We start from the raw sequence: 27,826 nt of genomic DNA on the forward strand, positions 1-27,826 counted from the left end.
ACTTGTTGCTCGCTTTGGGTGCCACATAATTGCAACTGGCAGTGGGAATTTGATTTAAATATAGAGCAGGTTACATGGCCAGCATTAAAAGTTATGTGATACAATTTCTCACAATTAATTGCCAATGCTGTTGCAGCTGTTGCAACAATACAGCAATGTGGAGCATGCCACAGGGCCCAGACAATGCCAGCAAAGTGGGTTGAGAAGTCACCTCTTAAGCTCGGCTCTGAATTGGCCACGTTTAGAGCGAAGAGTTATTGAGCGAGTGCCAAAACGATTTGCCAGCATCAATTCAATTTACTTGACCATCTTTATTTTGCGGCCATTTGGCAGCATTTTGCAAACTTTTTGTCGATTCATGTCCCTCATGGCTTCAGCTGCAACAGCTGGTTGCAATGGTCGCAGGTTGCGGCCAATCGAGCATCGTCAGACACAGAGACATAGCAACCATGCTCCTTAGTCCTTTGCTGGCAGCTTTCCACTCACGGCATTCAGTCATGTAATCGCCATGACTTGCCAGATGTGTCAAACAATTACACAAAACTCCAAAAGCCCTTACCTCAAACAAAAAAGCCATGAAAACCTCAATGCTTTTGTCTGCAAAATTTAAACATTTTTTGTTCAGCAGACGGCGCTTTAAATTGTGGTTGTTAACTTTGTTAGCAAATGGATAATGTTAAATAAAATACGGAAAAGAATAAAATGGAAAATTGAATTACTCATTTTGCAAAAAATATATTAAGACAAGTAAGAAAGCTAAAGTCGAGTATGCTCGACAGCTCGAAAGCAAAAAAATGCGGTAGTATTCTAAAAATATACTGAATAATATACGACAAAAATAGTAAAATATACCAAAGGCCAAATTTGGTATATCGTTAAAGTGCGAAATACACTAGAAGTTATAATATACCAGATTATCAGCTACCCTAAATGTTGTTAGGTAAATTAATTTTTGTTTAAATATAAATGTAACTCGTTAGTCACTAAAAATTATATTAATTTCGATAACTTTCAATTACACTTCTAATAATTTAAATACCCCATAAATTAAATCTCTTCCTTAGTTCAAAATAAACTATAAAAGCTTATCTTTCTTTGTTCTATAATTACGTCGCATTTTGCATAAAGTTAAAATTATGACGAACTTCGAATTGCAAATAATATAAAAAGAAAATAATTGTGATAATTGTTTGCTGCTAAAAATAGACTTAAACTATTTAGGAATAATCACTGCTCGAGAGAATAATGCCTAATTAAAGTATAACTTCGAGTTTTGCACTTCAAATAGAATTAATTAAAGACTCAAGTGTGATTCACAGACAGCCGACAAAAGCAAAACAATCAAAATCATCTTGCATTATTCAGAGCACGTGTCATTTACATTTCATATTCAAATTGCCTGCCACGTTCTGTTCGATTTCGCACAGTTATACAAAATTAATAATAATTGTGATTATAATTGTACAAGTGCACGACCAAAATGGAAAATTTTCCCCCTTACAGCATGTGCATGTTTTCTTAGAATTACATTACGTAAACTTCAAATTTGTGTGTTGCTCAATTTTAGCCATAAATCAGCAGCAACATGAACGAATGCAATTTGAGCGTCAAATGTGAATGAATATATGAGTATGAGTATGAGTATATTTTTGTATACGAGAGTTCCACTCGGTTTGCTTTTTCATGCGCTGACAGCAATTTGCAAGTTAACAAAAATATTAGTCAGCTACTTGACAGTCTCGTCTCCAGCTTCAACTCACACTTGAACAATCTCTCTTCACCGTCGCCTCCAGCGCTTGCCGCCCACTCAGAACCTCGGCTTCGTCAACAATGAGCTGCTTTGTGTACAATTTTTTGTATGCCAACAGAACGTCGTCAAGTTCATGAACAAAAACTAAACGCCAAAGGGGAAGAGGAAAGAAAAAATGAAAACAAAACATGAATAAGCAAAATATCGTTGACCCGCAAGCTGAGGCGTAGATACTCTAAAGAATAATCAGCTCTAGAACGTATATGAATTTCAGCTGCGAACACAATAGCTAGAAATGGAATTTATCGTTAACATTCGAAATAGGAATTAAACGGAATTCCATTTTCAAATCTTTCACACTCTTCACAACCCACACAATATCTAACTTGTTGAGCTGAGAACAAAACACTCATTGTATTATTTGCTTACTCAAGCTGAAAATACAATTAAAATCCAAACTAAAATTGTAATAAAAGTAGAATAATGTAGAACTCAAGAAATGATTTCAATGTTTTCAGATCTTAATCACAAATTTTAGTTTTTAATTTAAACCTTATTAACCTTGAAAACCTTCGGTTTGTTACAAGAATAGAATCATAATCTTTATGCTAAATCTAAAATCAATGTAAAACCATGAACAAAAACTCATTAGCCTAAAGTCAAGTCATACAATAGACTTACCTTGAACATGAGAATTAGAATCAGTATTTTGAGTTCATATACATTTTTTGTCTAAAGAATTTTAGTAGTGTATGAAAATTTAGACTTACGGTTGCGACATAGTCAATAGACCTCCCAAAAGGCAAACAAAGAGCATGGCAAATGGCAAAAGTATTTACATGCAAATTACTCATTGGGACAAGTGCATTGCAGTGCGTAGTCTGTGCAGAGGAAGAATGAGAGGGGGGAGCTGGAACAACCAAAAATACAATGGTGCGAAATTTGCATGTTTATGCGAAATAACATTGCGTTTTTGTTATGAAAATTTTGCTCGGTTTAGCGTATACGCGACGTACAGCATGTCGTATGCGCAACGTGGCAAAATTTTTGTGTAGTTTTGGAAACTTGAGCGCTTGTCAGTGGAATTTTTGCGGTGGCAGAGCTGCGCGCGATTTGTGTGATGCCAGCTCAGCGCATTTCTCTCTCTCTCTCTCTCTCTCTCTCTCTTTCTTCTCCATCGACTTGGGAGTTAATGTGTAATTTTTGTTGGATATGGATATGTCAAATAAAGTTTGAGGCGGGATTTTCAGATGCAGCTTCAGTTTTGCATGCAAATTTGCTTTATGGGCAAACGAAATTGGTTTAATAACAAATTCAATTTAAGTTTAAGCATTTTTGATACACATACGTGAGCACACAATAATTTTCTTGTTGTGCAACAAAGGGGCAACAGGGGCAGCCAGCGGCAGGGGGCAAGTTGTGCACTCGGCGAGACGATGGCTTTGTGCATTTTAATTGAATTTTCCCCTTTGGCAGTTGCCGCAGCCAACGTCACAAAAATTAAATCACAGCACGTATTTTTCTTTTTTTTTTTGTTGTTGCTGTTGCACTTGAACAATTTTTCATAATGCCAACGTTGATCTATGCAAACCAGGCAGAAATTAACATAAAAGGCCTCAACTGCCAAACTGACCCCGCAGGCCTCAAACTCGTATTCGTATTCGTACTCGTATTCCATCAGCTTGTATGACACGCCCCACACTTTTAACATTTGCCGGATCCAGCCCTTTGGAATGATTTCAAATTGGGAAGCTCGAATTTGTATGTGCTATAGTATTTGTTGCATGCCCCACGCAACTGTACTACAATATGAACAATGCTCTACAATTTCTGTTTGATTTCTGTTTGTTTTTTTCCTCCTACTCCCCGCCCGCTCTCTCACTCTCTTTTCTGCCTCTGTTGCTGACAACATTTCACTGACCTGCCCCATGCACATGACGGGCGGCCCCACAATTTGTTGTTGGGGTTTCTCTTTCACTTTGGCTTTTCACAAAATGCGAATTGTGTTTCCTTTCCTCATTCGCATTTCGCTTGGCACTTTTGTTATTCTCATTTTATTTTTAGTTCTTTTGTTAACGCTTCTTTGGGCTGTCAATTTCAAGCGTTTTGACAAATCAAATAAAATATCGAAATTTTGACAGATCTTCGAAACGTTGGCAAATGATTGAAGCCAAGTTTCTACTCTACTCTACAACTATGTGGGAGTTCCACTTTGTGCTGAAAAATAATACATAAAATGTGGCTTTTGAATAAATTTTAAATTTTATTCAATTTTCAATTAGTCATGCATTTTTTTAGCTGATTGAATCTCACAAAAAAAAACTTGATTTTTTTTGTATTTTTGCCAAGCTTTCTATATTCATTTATCATTTTTGTTCATGTTTTTTTACACATTTGCATAATTGAATTTCGTGCAACAATTAATTAAGATAATACACGTTTAAAAACTCATATTTTTTTATTAATGGGAAATATCAATTGGACTTTTTGCCACAACGAATGAATTTTTGAGAATTCCAATTTGTTAATTGCCTTTTTAATTTGTATTAAAGTATAACCATATATGTATAAAGTATTTGTATTACTTAAATGTGCACTAAATTAATAAGCAGACTAAATTTCACTGTTGCTTTTCTTTGTTTATTCCCAAAGCATCGACAGCAACTTAATTCAAATTAGAACTAATTACTTGAAGGCGATATTGATTAACTGTTCAAGTAGCTAATCAAGAGTTACGTATATGATCGTAAATAACAATTTCAGAAGTTCGGTACAATTTCGATTATTGGCTATAAATAAATTACGACGCAAGCGAACGAAACGAAACAAAATAGAAAAAATGTTGCGCATACGCCGGGTTGCACGGGTTGACATTGAACTTGCGTTGTGTGTTGTTTTATCGATACCATGAAGGCCACATGGTTGAGTCTCCACTTTCGCTTTAGGAGCCGTGTGGCATTAGGCATTAAATATTCATTTGCTCGACGGCTGCCACAACAATAAAAACGTCAACCTCGTTCTGGCCAGCGTAGAACTTGTTTAATTGTTCGACCAAATGTTGTACACACAAAGCCAGGCGATGGACAAAAAGGACACTCAGTGGCAGAGGCTCGTAATGAAGCAACATAAATCTCGGCACTAAATATATTTGCCAGCCATGAGCCGAGCCAAAGCAGAGCAATTAATCTTTGCTCGCAAGATATTTTCTTTTTCTTTTTCTGTGTATTTTATTTTTCTTTTTTTTGCTTTTGCTTTTGCTTTTTGGATTGGGGTGACACGTAGAAAAGGACTCGGGGGAGCGGCCCAAAAAAAGATTGGGGGAGTAATGGCAACAATAAATGTGCATCCAGCTTGTTGGAGCTGAGCTAAGAAATCACCGCCAGGAGTCGAGGGGAAAGGGCATGTGCGTGTAAATTATAGATAACCGCGTTAATGTTGCAACAACTCCTCGGGTAAAGTTTACTCCGCAAGTTTTTGTGTCGCCAAAGAAGAAAAACTTGGCCGAAAAGTGTGCCACAGGCTCACAAGTGCTTGTCTCTCTCTCTCTCTCCCTCTCTGTCTCTCTTTCGCTTGTCGTCTCTCAACGGATGTGAGATACATTTTGTATATTTTGTTGTCGCCACTCAACTTCCGGCTCCGGCTCTGGCTCTGGCTGTGGTTTGTGGCAACTTCGCCTTGCCTTGCCTCGCGCCCATTACGAGTCCCAGGTCGGTTGCCATTCGCTTCGCTTCGCTTCGCTTCGCTCTGAAAATGTGTCGAAATGTCGTTGTATTATTATTTATGCTTTTTGCCAACGCTGCGTGCGACTTTAAAGCGCTTTTGATTTTAAAGTTTGCGTGTTTTAATTTTTTTATTTACTTTTTGCTTTGGCACTTTCCATTTTAGCGCTACTACAAAATTGTTATTTGCCACTTTCAGTTTGAAATTAGCAATTTAAATAATTTAATTACATCGTGACCAGCAATTTGTGGCGTTAATTAAAACGTGCCAATGTCCACGTGCCACGTTCTGCTGCTGCTGCTGTTGCTGAAGCATTTTGGGGTTGCACGCGGTTTTTGGTAATTCGAGCAGAGCTCAACTGAACTCAACCGAATTGAACTGAACTCAGCTGTGCCACCAAAGCAGAGCACCACAATTTGCAACATTCTCATTCATTAGCGATGCGATGCGGTGCTCAGCAGGTAATTTCAGTTGCATTTAATTGGCTTCAGCTTCTTTTGCTACTCCGTGTTTGCATATTTGTTCTTCGAAATTGATTAAGTTTTGGAGCAATCAAGAGAACGAAAGTATTGATTGGGAATGTCTGTGCTTGTTAATTAAATATTATGATAACCGGAATATCCGTAACAGAATCTTTATGTAACGGTCAATAACTAAATGAATTACGTGTTACAATTAGTGTTAGCTTATTAACAGATGATGATTTAAAGTGTATTAATTACACTTTGACGAAAGTTAGATTATTACGATGGATTTAAATTACGTGTAATAATGTTTTGCATATTTGTATTTGAAAGGGAGGAAAAGCATTTAGAAATTTACCAATATTGTTGTCATTGTGTTTCATTTCTATGACACTTTCTGTCAGTCAGTTAACTACTTTACAAAGGTGGTTCTTGAACAAATTTTGATGAAGACAAAACCAAGATTTGCATTAATGATATAACAAAGGAGGTTTGGTTTTGGATTACATGAATGCCCACGTCTATAGTTAATCTAGAATGTTATATTAAAACCACGGTTTTGCCTAGTATACAGCAGCATTCATGGCAGCATTCAAAGCAATGTTACGCAGTGATTTTTTTAAGAAGAAATCTCTGTGTGCAACCATCTTATTGGTCTGCTTAGTCTACTAATTGATTCTGTGGACAGTCTGAATAGCGCAACTTCAGAAACTTTAAGACAGTAAGAGAAAGAGGTAGATGAGAGGAAGGGTAAGAGAGTGGTGAGGGATGTGATAAGCGGCACCTTATGATCTTGAATTTGCATGGTGGGACTTCACAATACCTTAACATCAGAATGTGTAATGTAAGAGAAAAGGGGCTTAAGGATACTGAGCTAAGCATGCTCACTATCCATTGACTGCATTGATCAAGCCAAAGCTGCAACTAAGACTAATATGGCACCTTCCCTATAAAGGTCTAATGACACATTTTCTGGAATGCTGCGATTATTATCAAATTGAATTATCAAAAGTTCACCTATAATTATTATAGGCGACACCCAAAGGTTAGATGAATATTAATATTATGATTTTGAATTGAATAAGAATGCATTTGGTAATATAATCAGCTTATCAGCTTATTTTATATATTCATATATATATTCAGAATTTTATACTTCCCAGATTTCTGATACCATTAGAATTATTTACTATACGTAAAATTTGCTGGAAAAACTAATGTATATAAGTCAAACGTAGCTAAAAACTGTCTAGGGATTCGGCACGCCCACTTCCGCCCCTATAAATTGCTTTATATTTGCCAAACTTTTATCGAATTATAAGGGCTTGATTTATATTTTGTAAAATTAACTTTAATCGCCAAATAAAATTGAAATTTCTTCGAAATATTTCTTAGCTTTTAAACGAGTCTCTAGAGGGCATAAAATTATTACGAAAAGTAAACTTGCGATAACTCAATTTATTGTTACGAATAATTTCAAATTACTCATACGCAAAGTGAGCGGAGTCAATAAAGTGCTGATTTGATTGCACAACATGTCGCATGAGTAATCAACACCTATTTTTCTAAGCATTGCCAAATGAAATGTAAATTGTGCACTTGAAAATTGTATTAAGTAATAAAGGTTTAATGAAATAAATCAATGCTAGAATTGGCTTAAATAGATTGTGCAAATATAAGTTCAGCTGATTTGCGAACTGTGATGATGTTGTTTACAATACTTTTTCGAGCGGAAATTGATTGTGTACGAGTATAATTTCCAGTTGAGCTCACCAGATGAGCGACCACAAATAAAAAAGCAATAGCAAACAATAGCACAAAGCTGCAGAGCTAAAGTGCAGAAAGTGCAGCCAAAAGGCAAAGCGCGTGCTGGGAATTTGCTGTTTTTACTACTGCCAACTTTGTGAGCACAACATTCAACAACAAGCGAAAACAAAATTCGCTGGGATTCGGTTTGGCTGTTTTTGTAATGTGCCAGACTCTTTTTCGCACCGCAAAAACCTCGCATTGAAAAAGCTTTTACACTGTTGCCACAAATCTAATTTGGAAAATTTCTTCTCTTTCCGACTCTTTGCAGATGTCACATCAGATGCAGCAAACACGTCGTCGCTTGGGCTCCGTCAGTGACTCGGCCCCGCCCTCGGAGTCCAGCGAGGGCACCGCCTCCTCGGAGCAGCGGGATGAGCTCATACTCCATCCAGATTGGTCGGCACACTCGCAATCGTCGGCCCAACGCAGCAGCGCACATGGCACCACATCGCTGTACAATGCATCGGACATCGATGCGGACACCATCAGCACCGACACCACAAGCAACACAAATCTCTCGGACTACGAACGCGGTCAAGTGGAGAGCTTCTTTGCCGGCCTCGGCACCGAGATCTTTGTGAGTGGCGCTCTGGCCAATCTCTATGAGGGCACTGGCAACGATGGCGACTGGCGTCTCGTCTTCACCGGCATCCCGGTGATCCTTCATGACAAGGGCAATGCTCGGGCACGTTCGATGCCCCGTGTCACACTCGTGTTGGCCGAACGGGGTTCGTGCTTTGCCCTGTGGTCGGATCGGGTCGATAATCTATCGAATTATCGCATTGCGGGCCCCTCGTTTCACACCATGTGCCTGTCGAGCAATCATCAGCAAATGATTGGCTTCAGCTTCGATTCCACAGACGCTGCCCGTGAACTCTGGCAGCATGTCGAGCGTCTCGTCAGCGATCCCGAGAACATTGCTCTCTCGGTGCCCGGACGCAAGCAGAAGAAACAGAAGCGCGTGAAGCCGGCTCCGTTGCCACCGAAGTCGCAGATTTCGCATCCGTGTCAGTTCCATCATGTGACCAGCGTGGTCAAGGAGGACAATGAACGCTACTACAGCATGCAGGCATTTGGACCGATCAATTCGCAGCAGCAGCAACGTTGATCAGCGTCGGGCGCGTGGATCTGGAACACGAGCGCCCTCTGGTGGCAGAATTAGCACATGTCACCGCTAAACAAATATGATAATATAAATCCCCCCAAAAAGTCTCCAGTAACCAATCACATCACCCTCTCCCCCGAGTTATCGTAAGGCAAATAGTTATGTAATCAAATTTGTTATAGTTATATGACAATGTGTTTGTCGTCGTCATCGTCGTCGTCGTCGAGCACATTTATCTGTGATACCATCTAGGCGTCTGTATATTCCTAGACATTAGCTATACATGCGCAATAAAAGTAAATTCAAATTAATAAACTACAACTACAATACGAAAGAAAAAAAAAAACTAACAAAATCAATCAAAAATTATGTAGTTTTAGTTTTAACATAATAATCGTAATAAATACAAAATTAAGCTAGTTCGAACGATTGTCAATAGGCGAGCGAGTTTTATAACGTTTTCTAAATATCGTCAACATAAAGATAATGCTAATGATAATGATACAGACACATGTATGTCGTTTGTACTATCCATAAAGTGTATGTAATGTTCATTCATTGACATTTTTTATGCATAAGTCCATAATATTGTAACTTTGCTTGTTTTCTTATCAAATTTTATCTAACTGTTTTTAGCTCTATGTACCATATGCATACAAACATACAATATACATAAATACATATACATAAATATATATATATACATTATACATATATTATCTATATATGTTATATAAACCGATCGTGTGTAGCTCTAAGCATTACGAATACATTCTAAAGCTAACAAACTATTGTATTTCTTAATCATCCAAAATTACATACGCCAATGTCAAAATCAAATAAAGCTGAAAAACATTACAAAAAAAAGTAGACTGTGTTTTTTTTATATTTTTGGTTTCAATATTGTATTTGTTTATTTCACTATAATCAATCAAGATACAATCAAATCAGAGTAAGTTAATAAATAAAATTTAAAACTCTTTAATTCATTTTCAGACAACAATAATTTTAGTATTTGGTCTTCTGAGGTACTCCTTGTTTGCGATTGGATAGAAATTGTAGAATTTATTTAAGACATTTTTTTGTCTGTCAAATTACGTCCACTACAATCGGCTCTTTACTGATTTGGCTGACAATCAAATATCTTTTTACCATTGTGACTTATTTGGAATGTTGTCCTACATCGAAATACCAAATATGACCTTGGCAGTATATTAAATTGGTATATTTTAAGAAAAATACCGCACTGTTTTGCTTGTATTCAAAATGGGTAGCGAGTATTTCTCAGTCAAGCACACTCGACTTGTTATTTTCATCGTTTATTAGTTTTCAAATAAATTTAAATAAATATATTTATATATTATTAACTTTATATTAAGTTCTTTACATTGTTTTCTTTTAGTTTTATAACATTTAAGAAGAAATAGGGAATTTTGCTGACGTTCCTTATTTTATATCATATATTCACTTCACAAATCTGTTTCTAATCAAACAATTCAATTAAGATTCACTGTGTTGTTGACTTCTTCGATCAAAATAACAACCACCAATTGTATATGAATTTTTAGTTTAGCTTCAACTTTGCTAAGTTTGCTAACTTTTATCGACAGCTTCTCCTTCAAGCTCTTCTTCTTCAACATTTATTTTTTTGACTTCTTCTTCAGCATTAATTTCTTAATCATCTCCTTTGGCAACATCTATTTCTTGTACTTCATTTTCTTGAGAGTTAACTTCTTCTATCTCTTCTTCTTTATCTACTTCTTTGATTTCTTTCGATTTTTGGTTATTGGACAAATATTTGCTTGCATTTCTTTAGTCATTTCCTTATTATTTTCACCTCATTTCATTTTACTTTTATTAACCAATTGTCAACTTAAAGTAGGCATATTTCATTTAACAAATTGAAGCTGTTTTGCTATTCACTTGAAACTCCATTTGAAGTTGGCAAGAACTGCAATTAGTTTACCCCTTTGCCCTCATAGACCCAATAATTTGTCTTTAATTGTGCCACCAATTACAACACCACTACAATTACAATTCCAGCAACAACAAAAGTTACTGTAACAGTTACAGTTACAGTTACAGTTTGGAAAGTAATTGTAGGCTGGGTCCAAAGTGAAGTCTACCCGCATAATTAATCAAGGGTCTCTGGAAGCTGTTCAAGTTCGAGTTGAAGTTGAAGTTGGAGTTGCTGTTGCTGCTGCTGTTGCTGTTGCTGCCACTGATTGACTGCCACAAGTGCAATAAAAGTGTTTAAATCATGTGACACAGACAAAAGACAAATGCTCTCTCTGTGTGTATGTGTGTGTGTGTTGTGGTTGTGGTTGTTGCAGTGTCAAATTGTTGTTATATAAGTGCCCAGGCAGCCATAATACCCATTTATGCTAATTAAGATACATCGAGTGAAGAGCCCAAAGGGAGGGAGGGGAGTGCCAGAAGGTGGGCAACCAACATTATAAATGTGCTTGCATTTTATGGTCTTTTTATTGTTTTATGTGTGTATTGCCATTATTAATGCCATCATTGCGCACATTTATAACAAATACGAAATACAAGTAATTCGTGTGGCGACAATTTTAAAAACATTTTCAACACATTTCAACGCGTTTCTCGCCAGACTTCACAATTCGACCGCAAAGTGAATGAACTGACGATGTTTCAACAAATTGAACAGCATTTCCATTGATATATCTTTAAATAAACGAGAACATTTAAAAGAATGACTAAACAGAATATGGCAAGAGTTGAATAAAAAGTTAAATAAAAACAAATGCGATTTTAAATTTTAAAACGTATTTCCAAGAAGAACTTTACAACTTTTTATAAACGATTTCGACTGTATAAAGAATATCATTACTATAAGCCAATACGTTTAGCACAGCAATTTTATCAATTATTTTCAAAATGTATTCAAATATTAATTTAAACTTTTAATTGAAATTTGTTAGCCGTTTGTACAATGCCAAATAGCGTTTTAATACCCTGTGTTGATTTGCATAAAACACTGAAGTGGGATATGTGACATTGTGGAAATAAATTCCTATGAAATTGTGTTGCAATATTACATAAAATTAAAAAAAAATTTCTTAAAGAAAATACAAATTTAAATCGAGTTTAATTTAACAATTTTTTCAATCCAAACATGTGCTCGAAATTCTTAAATTTATTTTATTTTGTTTGCAACATTTTGCTCACAGAGTTTCGTCTATTTCAGCACACACCTCTATGTGACTTTATTTAAAAACAGGGAACTCAATTCAATTTAAATTTTGTAGCACACATTATATAAAATTATAAAAAACAACATTAAGAAAATGTCTTCAAGAAAATACAAATTTAAATCAAGTTTAGTTCAAACACTTTTTCAATTCACATATGATGAAAGTTCTTAAATTTATTTTAGTTTATAGCCAACTCTTTGCTCACAGAGTATCTTCGATTTGAGCATACCCCTTCGCACTTGTTATGTGAAACGCATTGTTGCGAATGAATTGAAATATTTTGTATATTGTAAATCAAAAAACCTAGAGCGATAAGAATAACTTTCAATTAATTTTTAAATACTTTAAGTTCATATTTTTTCACATGACAACTACTGCCAAAGAATTGCCCATAATGAAAATCCAAGTTTAAATCATGTTCAATTCTTCTTTTAATCACAATTCTATAGTTTATTTTAGTTTATGGTCAACTACATTCCTACACAGTATCTTCGATTTGAGCATACCCCTTCACACTTGTTATGTGCCACGCATTGTTGCGAATGAATTGAAATATTTTGTCTGACCGCAGGCTAATGGTCGAGTAATCCCCAATATTTTCAGCATCAAATGCAAATACTTAATTGCTCGCTGTGTCGCACCCTGTAAACTCACACTAGATGCTTCTCTCTATGCATAACTATAGTTTAATTTGCTGTAGTTAAAATGCCACAGCTACCCACACACACACACACACACACACACACAGATAATATCCAGGTGGGTTCGAAATTTGGCACTCGTTTTGTGGGTGCGTTGTACCAACAGAAAAGCCGCAGAAAAAAAAAACAACTCTAGTATGAAGTTGACTGCTGCAAACTGCGGCTTAATTGTTGCCACCAACAATAAGCGGAAGTTTGTGGTTTGGCTCTCGATAAGGTGTGTGTGTGTGGCATCTGCTTCGAATCTCTGCAAAAATGTGAAATCTGAAACTTGAAAGCGAAATGCCGGAGCTGTCCGCCACAATATCAACATCATTATGATCATCATTATTGTAGACATCAACATCGCCATCGACATCGACAACATCATCTTGGCAGCCTGCGAATCAAAATGCAAGTCAGGCGCCCTCACATTGGGGTTTCCTTTTGTGCCTTTTGAAAAACCATTAAATCCGCTAGAAAATGCTAAGCAGAATAAAGCAAAGAAAACGCCAGAGCAAAAGCTAAAGCAAAAGCAAAAGTAAAGCAATCTCGGCGTTTCAACAAGATGTCCAAGGTTTGCCAAGGTAAGGCGCCTGCAAGTATGCTATGCTTTTTATGACAGTTTTTCAACACGTGTTTTGTATTGTAAACAATTTGATGTGACACGAAACACGCACACACATCTTCAAGTGTATGGGTGACGACATGAGTGTGCGTGTGTGTGTGTGCGTGTGACCTTATGCGCAGTCACATATTTGCACTGGCCTAGGGCAAAGCTCAGATACCCTGTTGACTTGCATCTAAGCATAGTCAATGAAAAGTCTATTTACAAAGTACTTCTGCTTAAGAATGTATAAGAGCATTAGATAACTATTTATAAAATTAACAATTACTTTAATAGTTTATAATTATTATAAATATTAAATACAATAATCTTTTGATATACCTGAATTTATTAAATTTATTTATAAAACGTCTATCTAAGAAAGAGGAACTGCCAAAGGTGATTAAGGTGATTAATTTCATTAAATTTAAAAATCTATTTATAAACAATTTTATCTTTATAATTCCCGATGTTCTCAATACTCTTAATATATTATTTTTTCTTTTTTTAACTGTATTATTTCTTGTTATTTATAGGTTATGTATAAGATATTCAAACACATTAAACTATAAAACAATAATACAACTAAAGGAATGTAGACATTAATTTACTTTATTTCTTTGAAATAAAAGTCAAAATAATAAAGAGAGAAAAAAATCTAGAGTAAAAATCGGGATTTAAGATGTTTTCGATCTTAGAAATCAAAATCTTGAAATAAGATTTATGGGTTAAAAAACTCTTAAATCAATATTTTTATGTTGAATTTGTAATTTAAAATTAAAAGCATTTTATTTGAAGTTTAAAATCTTGCTACAAGAATTTTGTATTCTAGATTGAAAAGAAGATTGCAAAACTTGATTTAAGAACTTTTCAATCTAAAAAATAATTGTGAAAATGCACAAATTTCTCAATGCGATGCCTAACTATTTAAGTATTTATTAATTTGTTCATTTATTAAAATGTTGTTAATTAAAAAACAAAATAAGGTTATGAAAACATTTTATATTCTACATTTTTATATTCCATTTTTTGATTACAATTTTTGTTAAACGAAGTTTATTTTTAATTTTAATATGTAATCTCTTCTCTTTCCTTAAAAATGAATCGCAAATAATGTAACAATCTCCAAGCCCACTTTACAGGGTATCAGAGCCTTAAAGACTTTTGCAGTCAAGGAACTGAAAGCCTGTCCGAGACTTTTGTATGGGCATTTGTGTACACACGCCCATCTAGTTGGAAATTCTTGGGCATTTCCATTTCTATGCGATTTCCATTTGACGCCGCCGTTGGCCTAGTTCCTGACCATCTCCCATCCTCGACTGACAGTTTTGGCACGTTTGAAAGTGATTCAATGGCAACAGCGATGGCGATGACAACCAAAAGCTGGACATACACACGGTGAGGCCACATTCCGAAGCTAGGACAATTGGATGGACTGTTGGACATTGCATTGCATTTGAATTTTATCACATGCATGTTGAAATATTCAAAATGTCAACGTTTGAGCTTTGGAATTAGTCGAGCTTCAACGGAACGTGTCCATGTCGTGCTCTCATATTTGTCTATGGATTGATTATATTGTGTATTGTGTATTCAACATGGTTGACATCGACTCGAATACGAAATGCCAATTAAACAATATTTGACATGCCAATTTCAAATTGCGCTCTATCAACAACACAGCACGTTTGTATTAATATATCGATGCAATTTATTTTATTGTTTTCAATTCCTTTAAAATGGCAATTTTAAATTTGTTGCATTTTATTAATTAGTTGTGCAATTTAAGTGCCCAAAAAACAAAAATTCAGTTTTCTATGATTGATTTCACATTGCGTTTAAATAAATAGAAGAAGCATTTAACTATTACTAATTGCAATCAATTTTACAGTTTAATATTTGCACAATTTTTAGTCGTTTATAAAAGTGATTATATTTTACATTTTTATATAAAATAATACCATTATTTTAATTCTTTACAAGTAATTAATGTACCGCAAAAATACTTATTTATACCAAATTCTATTCGTAAACATTTCCATGTAAATATCTTCTGTCATTTTCTGTCATTCTCTTCTTCGTAATAGAATTTACTTATTATCTTTAGATAGATAGATTGTAAATAAATAAAGAATAATAAAAATACCAAATTCTATATTTGGTATGTTGACAATACTATGTTAATTCAACAAAAATAGTGTATTTTAGTGTTTGCAGTTTGCAGTATATTATTTTTGGTATATTTAAAATTTGCCGTAGTGCACAAAATATATTAGATTACCATCCAAAGCAACTATAGACAAAGTTATAATACCCTTTTCCCTATGGGGAGCGAAAAAAATACATATGGGTAATTCTCTGACGGAATTTGTCTCGTTCCTTAAATTAATCTGAGCTCTAATTAAAGTGCTAATCAATAGCTATAAAATAAAGAAATATTTTGGTATATTTTTTCTCACTTTACTCATACATCAAGTTCAATATAAACACTTTTTTTCAGAAGTTTGTAAAACTTGTTGTTAATTTATTTGTAGCTATGAAACGTATTGAAACTAACAATTTTTGAGAAAAGCAAGCAAACGCCATAAAATATTAAGGAAGCAATATTATAGGGAAAACAAATTTTAAAATTATTCCACAATAATTATAACCATAAAACAATGCATTTTAAAGGCAATATAGTCTTTGCCTAGCAGTATATGTTTATGAGGCCAAGTCAACCCAGGTGGATTTATATGCCTAAGAGTTGCGCCGCACCTGAGTGAGTTTAGCTTTAATAGGCGAATCTCCTCAAGCTGTGGCATCCACAAACCACACAAAACCGACTTATCCCAGTCAAGCAAATGAGTGTGTGTGTGTGAGATCATAAGTCGCATTTGCGGCTGACTGTGGCAAAAGGAGAGTTAGATCAAAGAGCAAACCTGTTGGACATGCTGCTTGGGGGCTTGGGTGGGGCGCAGCGAAAAACAACATCAAAAAAAAGAAGAGAATTTTAGTGTTCTGAACTCGTATGTGGCAAGATCACTAACCGAGGCGACGCATATGTGGCTGCCACACGAGACTCGTGGGGCAGGCATCGCGATGCCTGTCTTTTTTTCCCCCTCGCAAAGCATGTTTTGGTTATGCCAACAGTCAAACAACAGCAAAGAGCAAACAGCATACAGCATTCTTCTTCTTTGGCCCAGGCTAGCGAGTCCTCGCGGCCTCTCTTCTCTACCTCCCCTCCTCTCCCTCTTGCCAGCCCCTTCTTGCCCTTTGGCTGTCTGCCAGCAGCCAGTCAAGCGGGTCGATCTTTTGCCAGTCAGTCAAGTTCATTGCCCCACCGACGACGCTGTCTGGTGCCACGTCTGTGCTTCACGTGCGCCTGCCCCGTTGTGCAATTTTGCCATTTGCTGTCGCTTAAACATGCAAAAATTATGCATCTTGATTGGCGGCAGCAACAACCACATATAAAAACGAAAATTATTGTACTGCGATTTTTGATTAATTGCACATATGCTAGCGCCACCGACAACTGTCAGCTTCGATAAACTGAAAACCGGCAGCGTTGCGTATTTGATTTATATGCCATTCGAAAAAATCGCAGAAGCAATTAGTTTGAGTCTTCCTCCAGCAGCAGCATTTTGAATTTAACGCATGAGTTATATAGCAGTCAGCTTTGCAGCATGCACAGCTTTGCTATGGCAAGCAAGCAAGCCAATGTCCACGTTTAGCAGAGACACACACCACATGATGGTGGCGCCATCTAGGTACTGTTTGGTGAAGTTGTCCATAATAAAAAGGAGATAAATCGAAAATGTCAAGTATACGCACGACAAAGAAAATAAATTTGGTCCAATTTATTTAATTTTAAACATATGTAAATTTAAAATAAAAATTAAAATTAAATATATATTTAATTCAAGAAATTAAAAAATTAACTATTAATTTTTAATTTTAACTATTAATTTGCATTTAAAAGGAACAACTAATTGAAGAATCTTATTTTGGTTTAATTTGCAAATGCATTCAACTTAAATATCAATTGATTCAATATTCAACATTCAAATTTACATAACGGAAATAAGTTTTGTTAACTCCCCAATACCGTAAAGAGAAAAAGTTTTAATCGACGAGTTTATTTCGAAAATGCTTACAAAAAATGGTTAATGCACTGAACTACTATACAGAAAATCTAATGCTCAGCAGTATTTGCTCTTAAAGTCATAGTCCTCATCGCAACTTCCCCCAGAATTGTTGGCCAACAGTTGATCCTTGCAGCCATGATGCAAACGATGCACATCCGAATCGAAGCACTCGTCATGCAAACGCTTATCACGACTCTTGCTGCGCTGTCGCTGATGATGACGGCCATGCATCGAATGGGAATGAGAAATGGCATGACCATGCGAATGTGAATGCGACAAAGTGTGTGAAGAGTGATTGTGACTAGCAGAGGTGTGATGATGCGCAGCCGGCGGACTCAGGTCACGTGGGGGACGACAGTGACTCGAGGGCGGCACAGGATCATCGTAACGCGGACACGGATGATCACCGACAGGCGAGGCAGTCTCATAGCGTTTCGAGAGCAGCGTGAACTCCTGATGGGCAGAGCAGAGTGCCTGCAGGCGATGCAAAAGATCCGTTTCGGGTAAGTCGCGTAAATGCAAAGTGCGAGCGACGGAAGTGCGGAAGGATTGCAAATGCGATAGTCGCTGATTGGCATCGGACAGCTGAGCGCTCAATCGACTGACATCATCACGCAGAGACTATTGAGAATGGAAATCATTAATTGATTGAATTTATTTCAATATTTGACTAGACTTACATTGATTAAGGCCTCATCGCGACAGCGACGATTCTGATTGGATTCGCAGGACGATTTCATGCGCTCCTTCATGGCATTCAGCTGCGATAGCATGCGTGTCTTCTCATCCTCGAGATCACAGATCTGTGTGGTCAGCTCATCGATCTTGCGTGCACGCTCCAGCGATGTTATCTTATATTCCACCGCCTCGGCCAGCTGCGCTTTCACCTCAGCTATCTGGCCACGGGCATCCGCCAGTTGTGTGGTCAGTTTGTCCACCTGTTTGGCCGCCTTTTTGGCACGACACACGGCCTCATCGCGTTCACCCTGCAACATGCACTTGCCACGCGCCCCATCCTCAATGATGGCCAGCTTGCGGCGCAGCAACTCCAAGTGAAGATCACGTCGTTGGACCTGTTCGCGCAACACGCGAACACGACGCTGCAAATTGTAAACGCTGCTGCTCTCCTTCAGCGGTATATCGTGGCAAGAGCGTTCGCGTCGCAGCTTGCCCTGTCCATGGTGATGATGATGATGATCGCAGCAGCTCTTCTCTCCACCCGCATGATGATGCGACACCTCGTGCTCGCAGTGCGCTGCCAGACGCTCGGCCCGTTCCAGCAAATTGTCGGCCATCAGATTGGTGTCGGCGCCAAGAGCTGGCGGCGCTGAGCATTCACTCCAGCTGAGTGCGGCGGCCAGACGCTGCAGATACTCGGAGAGACCCATGTGCTCTTTGCGCAGCGTATGAATCTCGGCGTGGCACTTCTCCAGGCGATCGGATAGCTCGCATTTCTGTGCCTCCCCCGTGCGCAGGCGACATTCGGCGGACTCTTGTGTCTCCTTGAACTTCTCGTGCTCATTGCTCAGCTGATCGCGCAGCGAGTGCATTTGCTGCAGCAGAAAATAATGAAGAGTTAGGAGTGAAATGGTTCATTCAACTGATTCATTCGCATTAAAACTTAGACTATACGAAGTAGGTGGGTACAAAGAAATAATATATATATCAAATTAAATTCCCATATATGTGATCTAACTTATGTCTGATTTATTTCCTAGTTATTAAGCAATGAACTCAACAACAGGTTAGAAGAAAGAAAGCGGCAGTCGAGTGTGCTCGACTGTGAGTTACACGCTACACTTTTTCAATAAGAATTTTAAGAATATGCCAACTTAATATACTTCAAATAAAGCTGAAGGCCTTCACTGTCATTGCTTTACCTATAGTGTTAGTATTAATTTTAATTACAACTAACCTTTAAATAATAATAACAATACTTCAAATACGTTTAACAAAAACTACAATTGGTATATTGATATGATACTGCAATACTTGATATACCATAGAGTACAAGATATACCTAACTAGCTAAAACAACTAAAAACTAACTTAAATAACTTCTACTATTTGTATCTGGTCTCAACTTTCAGGAATCATAAATGCTGTAGTTATTTTTGTATAAGAATCGTTACAAAAAAAATCAAATTAATTAGAAAAAATTCAGTTCAAAAAGCACAAATTATAGAGTAAATATTAATAAGGGTTTTTTCACTTTATTTTAAAAATGAAAATGCCACAAGTCAGCTTGGATTTTTACTATAGAATAAAACTTTTAAAAAAAAAATTTTTTAAATAATGCAAGAAACATAAAAAATAGATTTGTTAGGAACACATAATAGAAAAAATTAGAAAATATAAATATACTTTCAAGCTTATTTTTATGCGCAAATCGTTTTTATCATTTTTACAATTTTAAGTTTTCCTTCATTGGGAAAAATGTACTTTAACGAATGTTTTTTAACATCTCAAAAAACATTTTTCTGAATAAAGTTTTCGCTATCATTAAACCGCTTTCTCTATCATCTTACCGCATGCATGGCCTGATTTTCGGCGAGAAGTTCGCGCAGCTTGTCCTTGATCAGCGTCTCGCAGGGTTCGGGGACATTGAGCAGATTGCTGAGGCCACGCAGGAACTGCAAGCGATCCGCTTGAATGCGATCCAAGTTGTTCTGCAAGCGATGGCAACGTGACTCGAAGCCACGCAGCTCCTCCTTCATTTTCTCGCCATTGATCTCGGACTCGGTGAGGCGATCGCGTTGCAATTGAAGATCTCGTTCATACTGTCGACACCGTCCCTCGAGCTCATGATTATGATTGCCAGCGCCATCGAGCTGAGCGCTCAAACGTTGCTTCTCAATGTTGGCCAGCGACTTGAGATTCAAGAGTTCATTCTCACACGAGCTGAGCGTGTCACAAGTGGAGCTGACCTTTGCCTTGGCACGCTGCAACTCAATCATCACCTCCTCGGCCCGCGAGACAACACACTCGGGTGTGGCATGACTGTTTGCATTGTTCTCGCACACATCCATGCCAAGGCAAACGCTGAGGCGACGCAAAAGATCGTGTAGTTGCGCCTTCGCCTGTTCCTTATGCGATTCCTCACTCGCCGCGGCTCCCTCCAGATGCTGTATGCGGCAGAGGAGTTCCTTGTTGCGTTCATCCGAGGCGCGTTTCTCTCGCTGCACCGTCTGTATGGTGGCATCACAACGTGCTTGCACCGCCTGCTCCCGACTCTCCGATGCCTGCAGACGTCCTTGCAGCGATCCAATTAACGCAGTTTGTCGCGCCGCCTGAGCACGCAAATTCTCCACATCGGACTCCTTGCTGCACAGCGCGCTGCGTGTCTCCGAAAGCTGCAAAGGGGCATCGAATATTAAGTAGAGTGGAGTCGAGATTTAAATATATGCTTAAGATTTACCTCACTGGTCAGTCGCTCCTTTTTGTAGGACAACGCAGCCAATTCGCTTCGGAGTGTCGTTGTCATATCAATGCCATGATGATGCTCTGTCACTGTGATGCCAGCATTGCCACAAGAATTATCCAACTATAGAAAGAAGGAGAGTTAGAAAGGGCTAAGCAACTAAATCACAAAACAAACATATATACTTCTATTTATGAAATTCAGCATTTTTGTATAAAACAAATAGAAAAACCCTAAAAAGTAAATACAAAATTAAGTTGACATAATCTATAAAATATAATATGTTTAAAATCTTAAAAGCATGCAAAACAAATAATATGTAGTATTGATATTTAAACAACAGTAACATTGGCATTAACAGAAATAGGAAAAAAAATAAAAAAAAAAACACAAAAAACATAATTGAACATCTAAAAAAAACTAAAATTATTGGTAGATAAAAACTTGAGAAGCACTGAAAACCATGATATATTTAAATATTATGTTTTTAATCATGTAAAATAAATAAAATGTATTATTATAATTTAAGCAAACATTCACAATAATATTAATCAAAATAGTAAAAGCAGTAAAATAATCACAAATGAAATCATAGAAAAATAAATAAAGAATAATTTGCTATTAAATGGAAAAAAATAATAAATGCAATTCAAATATAAATAATCAAAAATAACCTTAGAGTAATTATTATAATTTAAATTGCATTTTAAAGTAGCCTAATTAAAAACACAAAAAATATTATCTGCAAACAACAACATAAAAACAATCAAATGAATAATTAAATTAGATTAATTTTATAGCTTAAACAGCATTATTCAAACATAGACTTTAAATTTATTCTGTTATCAAAAATGTATACAATTTAATTCACAACTTACACAAATTTAAATAATAAGTTCTATGCAAAAGCATCAATATGGAAAATAATAAAAATACTACCTGAAATAAGAACTTAAAAACAATAAAATAAAATTTAAATTCAATTAGTATTGTGCAAGCTTTAAAAAATTATTCAATTAATTTCACAATTTACTTAAATTTTAAAGGGAAGTTGTATTGAAAATGAATGCTAGCTTCTAAAATTCATTCAACTATAAAAAAAAATACAATTAATTTCACAATTTACCCAAATTTTTAAAGGAAGTTGTATTGAAAATCACAAAACAGAAAACAATAAAAACTACTCTTCAACTTATTATACAATTTTGGGTTGTAACAAATCCAAACTGAAGTTTCTAACCAAGTGATGATGATGTGGCGACAATCCACCACTGAGACCCAAATGATGGTGATGCAAATGATTATCGCTTGGCATAATTGAGCCGCAGTAAATCCCAAAATCCCGAAAAGAATGAAGCACTGAACTATTCCAGCGAAGCGCTGCACAGCAACTGAATTGAACTGTAGCCTGCCACCTGCCACATGCCACTTGCAACTTGCCACCAGGCAACAGCCTAAACAACTTGCCCCGCATTCGAATAAGCTCGAAGCTCGGTAACCAGGCATGCCAAAAGGGAATTTACTTCAACATAACATCACACAAGCCATGATTATAACAATGACTACGAACACACAACTACGAACTCTATGTAAATTATGCTCACAAAGGAAACGAGCTCAATGGCAATGGGCAGGACAAGGAAAGGAAAACAGTTTTTAGCTCCCTGCTAAACCGATTTACATTTGCACTTTGGCAACTTTTATCAGTAGAGTTCTAGAGTTCTTTTCTCCGGTTTGTTTGCCGTTATTTGGGTCATTCACATGGCACCAAACACCGAACTCAACGAGGGTCTCAACTGCAATTCATGCGAACGCACGCACATCACAACCTGTCGAGGGGAGTGTGTGTGTGTGTGTGTGTGTAGAGAACTTTCTCTATGAGCTAGCTCAGTCTAAAAGCTGCACATGCACAGTGAGTAATGAACATGCAGAACAACAACTACAAATTGGTTATAATTGCAAACGCATTATAGATTCGGGGGGGAGAAGGAAGGGTCTGAGAAAATGGAATTTGAAAACAGTTCAGCATACATTTCTAATCGATATTGAAAGAAATAATCTATTAAATGAAATTAATATTAAATATAATCTATTTCATCTTCAATATAGTTAATTAAACGAATTAGATATATTAAGAACAAGACTTGAGACAAATTAGGATAACACTTCAGCCAACAATATGTTATAGATAATAACATGCTTCATCAAATTTAAAAACAAGTAAGAAATCTACAATTGTGTTGCTAAAATATACCAAATTATTATACTAATATTATTATTAATATACATATGATACAAAACATACCATAGAGTGCAAAAATATACTAAATTGTAAACCTAAATAATCTTTATACATAAAATATACAAAATTAATATACTAATATTGTTATAATTATACCGCCAAAATATTGAAACATGCCAAAGGCTATGTTTTTGGTATATTGACATCATACGATTCAAAATATACCATAGAGTGCAAAATATACCAAATTGTCAGCCAAAGTAGCCTTTACAGATATATGTATTTATATTATAATATATTTCAAATTAATTCCTTATTACCAAATATGTAATACATTTTATATTTTCTTATAATGAAATTAATAAAAATCGATTAGTATTATTTCTGTTTAAATATATCAATACATAAAATGTATGCTATCAATTCATCCTTAAAGTATCACAATGCGCAATTTCCAACCACTGTGCACTTGTTCTACGTATAAATCCTATAAAAACTATCACAACTTGCCCAGGCCCAAAACAATAACAACAATAATAACAAAGCATTTAAGTCCCTAACAACCGCATAAATTTCACACTAAAAAAAGAAACAAAGGTGATACTCGGTTTGTTGATAAGCAGCCTAGTGAATAATTCTATATTTATGTGCAAAGTACCATGCTCAATATTACTCGAACTATGAAAAGGATAATTCTTTTGCTGTTGCCGAAAATTTGATGTCCTATCCTTTAATATGTTGCTTTGAAATAAAATAGGTTACATGGAAATAGTAATGTATTTAAAAGTGTACTACTTTTATTTTTAATAAAAAAAAACAAAAAACTCTCTTTACACTATAATTATAGAATTTAATTAAATTCTGTAAGTCATACTAGATTTTACAACATAAAATAGAAAACAATAATAATAAAATATGTATAAATATGAAGATATGAAAACAAAAAACAAAAACAAGCTAATAAACATTCAAAATTTAAAACAAAATCGCATAGAACATAAAGAATTCTTTTGAATATTTTTTGTTTTTAAATAAATATTTGAAATATTTGGCAAATTAGTAAATTGGCTTAAAATTAAAAAGACAGCAAAACTTTTCAATTGCGAACTAGTTAACAAAATTAAAAAAAAAAATGGAATGCTTTCTATTCACAAGTTTTTAGTAAACAACTTGGCAATGACTGCTTCAAGTTCATAGCCAACTGAGTATAACCAAAATATATGGCAAGATACTGTACACACACACATGCATAAATCTTTGGTTTGATGGTCTATTATAACAGCCATTATGCTGCCTGGTATATGGCAATTTGTCACACGATTTGCCAGCAAGTCGTAACACTAATTTTAGACAATCAGCGAGCAGCATTAACATTAATATGACAGTCGAAGATATCGCCGCAACTTACCGCCTTCGAAAGAGGAGCATAACAGGCGGATGTGGAGGTGAAGTTGGAGATGGAGTTGGAGGCGATGGGCGGTGCTGTTGACATTGGCAATGGCAATGGCGATGTCGAATTGCTGCATAAGAGCTCAAAGACATGCCAATCCTCTGAGGTATTGCCATTGGTGGCGGGTCGCAGATTCGCTGGCATTGCAACAACAGCAACTGAATATTATGTGAGGTACTTTTAAAGCAACTACTATAAAACTCGGTATCTCTCGCACTCGATTGCAGCTCCGTTGATGTGGCAAGTCATACTATTTTGTTGTTGGCAACACGAAGCGGTCTAAACGCGCAGCGCTTGCCTGTTGCCAAGAACATCACAATCACGTTAAACAGAATGCATCGAACCCAAAAAATCTAAACACATGAACACGTGAAGGCGTTACCACGGCAAAAACTGAAAGCAAACATAAATGAATGTTCAGGGTACCCATCTACAATGTGTACACTGTACAGGGTATCGACAGGATAACGGCTGCAGGCTTCCGCCAGGCAATCAGGCAAATCGGTTTTCAGCATAATTTCATTGTCGCTGTCTGGCGGCATTTTCTTTTTCCCCCATTTTCAAAATTTGTGCGGAATGTAAATGTTTGATCAAAGTTCGGAGAGTTCGAGTTCGAGTTTTAGTTGTTTGGCTTAGCAATGACTTTTGGCAAATCAACGAATCCTTTCGTTGTATTTTAAGTTCCATTATTGGTTTATTGGTTTGTTTCGGTTGCCAACACAGTTCTGACTGACAGCACACTCATCAGAACTGTGTTGCCAACCTCTGTGTGTTGGTATACTTAATACTGACAATTTATAAGTTGTAAATGCGATGCTACTTCCTCTTCTTCGATTTCCTGTTCTTTGGCGGAGACTGTGTACCCAAGAGTTCAATTAAAAAGAAAAATCAAAATATTAGATTAGGAAAATGAACTCACAGCCAGCTTAACGGAGTAACCTTTTCGCAATCCATTCCTTTCTTCCTCCTCCTCCATCTCTTCGAGCAGCAACACCTCGGCCACTCTTTGCTTAAACATTTCCACACGTTCCCTATAGAACTTTAGATCATCCTTGGCCTTTCCCAATAGATTTCGTGTTATGTTACCCTTCAACTCCAATTGTTCCATACCAATCTCAAGTTTCTCCTCCCAAGTAGCAATCGCAACGCGATACTTCTCAATCTCGAGCTGATAAACAAACTCTCGTGAATCACAAGCTGTGCCATTCTCCCTGATCAACAGCTTCAGTTTATCGAGTTCATCTTGCAGCGCCTTCTCTTTGCCCTCTATGCGCATCAAATGCTGATCTCCAGCGCTCCGTAGCCAATTGAGGCGATATCGTCTCTCGATGGGCAATAAAGCTTCGGATAGATCGTCAGGGGCGAAGCGCAGGCTGACATGTGTCTGCGAATCACTGCGAGGCCGAACTATCGAGTCTCTTTCATATCGTTCCTTCTCCCCGCGAAGCATCTCCAGCTCTTTTATCCACGTGGCATGCACTTCAAAGTTCATGTCCCTAAAAATCATTGAAATTAAATTACATCTTTAAAAGAAATACAAATAATTGTAATCCTAAATTTGGTAAATTAATAATAATTAATAATTAACAAGTAAGAAAGCTACAGTCGAGTGTACTCGACTGTGAGATACCCTCTACCCATTTTGAATAAAAGCAATATATTGTGCGGTATTATTCTCAAAATATACCAAATATACTACAAAAATACTAAACATATACCAAATGGTATATTTGGTATATATTGATATAGTATATATTCAAAATATACCATAGACGGCACAATATACCAGATTGTCGGCCAAAGCAACTAACACTCCTAGTAAGTAGGCGTTTTTGCCCATACAAAAGTATTTCTTTAATAACTTCGATCATTTTTATCTGATCGCAACCAAATTTTCAGGAATCATAACTACTATTGTTATTATTGTATACTTCTGGCTTTAAAATTTTTGATTTGCGGGGGCGGAAGGGGGCGTGGCAAAAATTTGAAACAAACTTGATCTGCGTGCAAGCATAACAAATGCTGTCGAAAAAAAATTATAGTTCTATCTCTTATAGATTCTGAGATCTAGGTGTTCATACCGACAGACGGACAGACGGACATGGCTAGATCGTCTCGGCTGTTGACGCTGATCAAGAATATATATACTTTATAGGGTCGAAGATGCCTTCTTCTGCCTGTTACATACATTTCCTGCCGGCAAAAAGTTATAATACCCTTCAATGTACGCTATGGGTAGCGGGTATAAAAACAATCAATTTCAAGGAGCTCTTTAAAAGAAATACAAATAATTGTAATCCTAAATTTGATAAATTAAATAAATCTTGAATTTAGTCACGATTATGTTTGTTAATTATTAAAAACAATAGCTTACTCCATCAATTTCAAGGAGCTCTTGCAGTAATCTCGATCTTCGCGCACATCCTCCCTGATCACATCCAGTATGCCGATGATCTCATTCACATCAGTGGCAAACTTACTGCAATTGAGTTCGGTGCTACCCTTCTCCATGGTTAACACATCCAAATACAGATGATTAACCGTGGTGCGGTGCAAAAAGAAACTTTCCGACCACCTAAAGAGATTGTAGGGTATTTCGGTTGTGTCAGCTGTCCAAACATTCGCGATTATCTCCAAGCGTTTCTTCAAACGAACCGACAAATACTCAACGGCAGCACGTTGAAATCGCAACAGAATAAACTTATAGATGACCCTTCTCTCTTGGCTGCTCATCATTTTTCTCGTCTCGAGTCTTTTGTCGCTCTTGACACTCTCATCGTCTGATGTTGCAATAGGAGCTGCAGCCCTTAGGCGCATTAGAGCAAATGCCTCCATGTTGCCACCTCGGCCAATTGTGGAACGCGATCGATATGACATCGATCGTTTGCTTTGCCTTGTGAGACTCTTTGAATATCTCTCATCTAAAGGACAATTGACGAAAAGCCGTTGGAGAAACTCATCGCGACATATCGATTCATCGGTATGCGGTGGCAATGGAAATGTAATGCCATAATCTTCATAATTGATATCTTTATTCGTCAGCGATAGATCTGATTCTGTCTCCGTCTCAAGCATAAGATCTTCCTCCTCCTGCTCTACCTCCTCCATTTTGTGTGTTATTTTTTTTAGTATTTTTCTTAATGTGTTAATTGCGTTCTTTTTTTGAAAATTTATTTATTGAATTGAAGTTTAGTTCCATGAATTTAAGAGATTTATTTCACATGACATTT

General features: G+C 36.5%; 3 protein-coding genes across 4 annotated transcripts in view; 1 reads left to right on the forward strand and 2 right to left on the reverse strand.

Annotated features, from left to right (window-relative positions):
• The window catches only part of LOC117563475 (uncharacterized), a 52,778-nt gene extending 43,539 nt beyond the window's left edge, over positions 1-9,239 (forward strand). Inside the window, exon 4 of the mRNA XM_034241832.2 lies at positions 8,012-9,239. Within this exon, the coding sequence (XP_034097723.1) occupies positions 8,012-8,851 (840 nt within the window). The 3' untranslated portion in view covers positions 8,852-9,239. The remainder of the gene's footprint in view (positions 1-8,011) is intronic.
• Positions 9,240-17,537: 8,298 nt separating this feature from the next.
• Positions 17,538-22,881, reverse strand: LOC117565050 (coiled-coil domain-containing protein 170). 2 transcript variants are annotated; one of them, XM_034243994.1, is made up of 5 exons: positions 22,145-22,881; positions 20,902-21,027; positions 20,012-20,836; positions 18,164-19,036; positions 17,538-18,104 (listed from the first exon to the last, which is right to left on the reverse strand). In XM_034243994.1, exons 1-5 carry the CDS (start codon positions 22,376-22,378, stop codon positions 17,538-17,540), a joined length of 2,625 nt encoding a protein of 874 aa, XP_034099885.1. In that variant the 5' UTR covers positions 22,379-22,881. The 2 variants fall into 2 exon arrangements, with proteins under 2 accessions (XP_034099885.1, XP_051857932.1); XM_052001972.1 differs by lacking the exon at positions 22,145-22,881 and adding an exon at positions 22,031-22,056.
• Positions 22,882-25,270: 2,389 nt separating this feature from the next.
• On the reverse strand, positions 25,271-27,803 carry LOC117565052 (uncharacterized). Its single transcript, XM_034243995.2, has 3 exons — positions 26,971-27,803; positions 25,516-26,092; positions 25,271-25,451 (listed from the first exon to the last, which is right to left on the reverse strand). The coding sequence occupies exons 1-3, from the start codon at positions 27,702-27,704 to the stop codon at positions 25,413-25,415; spliced, it is 1,350 nt and encodes a 449-aa protein (XP_034099886.1). The 5' UTR covers positions 27,705-27,803; the 3' UTR covers positions 25,271-25,412.
• Positions 27,804-27,826: the final 23 nt, after the last annotated feature.

Source organism: Drosophila albomicans, chromosome 2L (assembly GCF_009650485.2).
Source record: "Drosophila albomicans strain 15112-1751.03 chromosome 2L, ASM965048v2, whole genome shotgun sequence".
NCBI lineage: Eukaryota > Metazoa > Arthropoda > Insecta > Diptera > Drosophilidae > Drosophila > Drosophila albomicans.

Coding starts and splice junctions, on each gene's coding strand:
- LOC117565050 (XM_034243994.1), bottom strand. CDS start 22,378: ATGCGGGGCAAGTTGTTTAGGCTGTTGCCTGGTGGCAAGTTGCAAGTG. Junction 20,837..20,901: donor AGGAGCGACTGACCAGTGAG/GTAAATCTTAAG, acceptor GCCCCTTTGCAG/CTTTCGGAGACACGCAGCGC. Junction 19,037..20,011: donor AAAATCAGGCCATGCATGCG/GTAAGATGATAG, acceptor TTTCTGCTGCAG/CAAATGCACTCGCTGCGCGA.
- LOC117565052 (XM_034243995.2), bottom strand. CDS start 27,704: ATGGAGGAGGTAGAGCAGGAGGAGGAAGATCTTATGCTTGAGACGGAG. Junction 26,093..26,970: donor AGCTCCTTGAAATTGATGGA/GTAAGCTATTGT, acceptor AATGATTTTTAG/GGACATGAACTTTGAAGTGC. Junction 25,452..25,515: donor GTTACTCCGTTAAGCTGGCT/GTGAGTTCATTT, acceptor TTGGGTACACAG/TCTCCGCCAAAGAACAGGAA.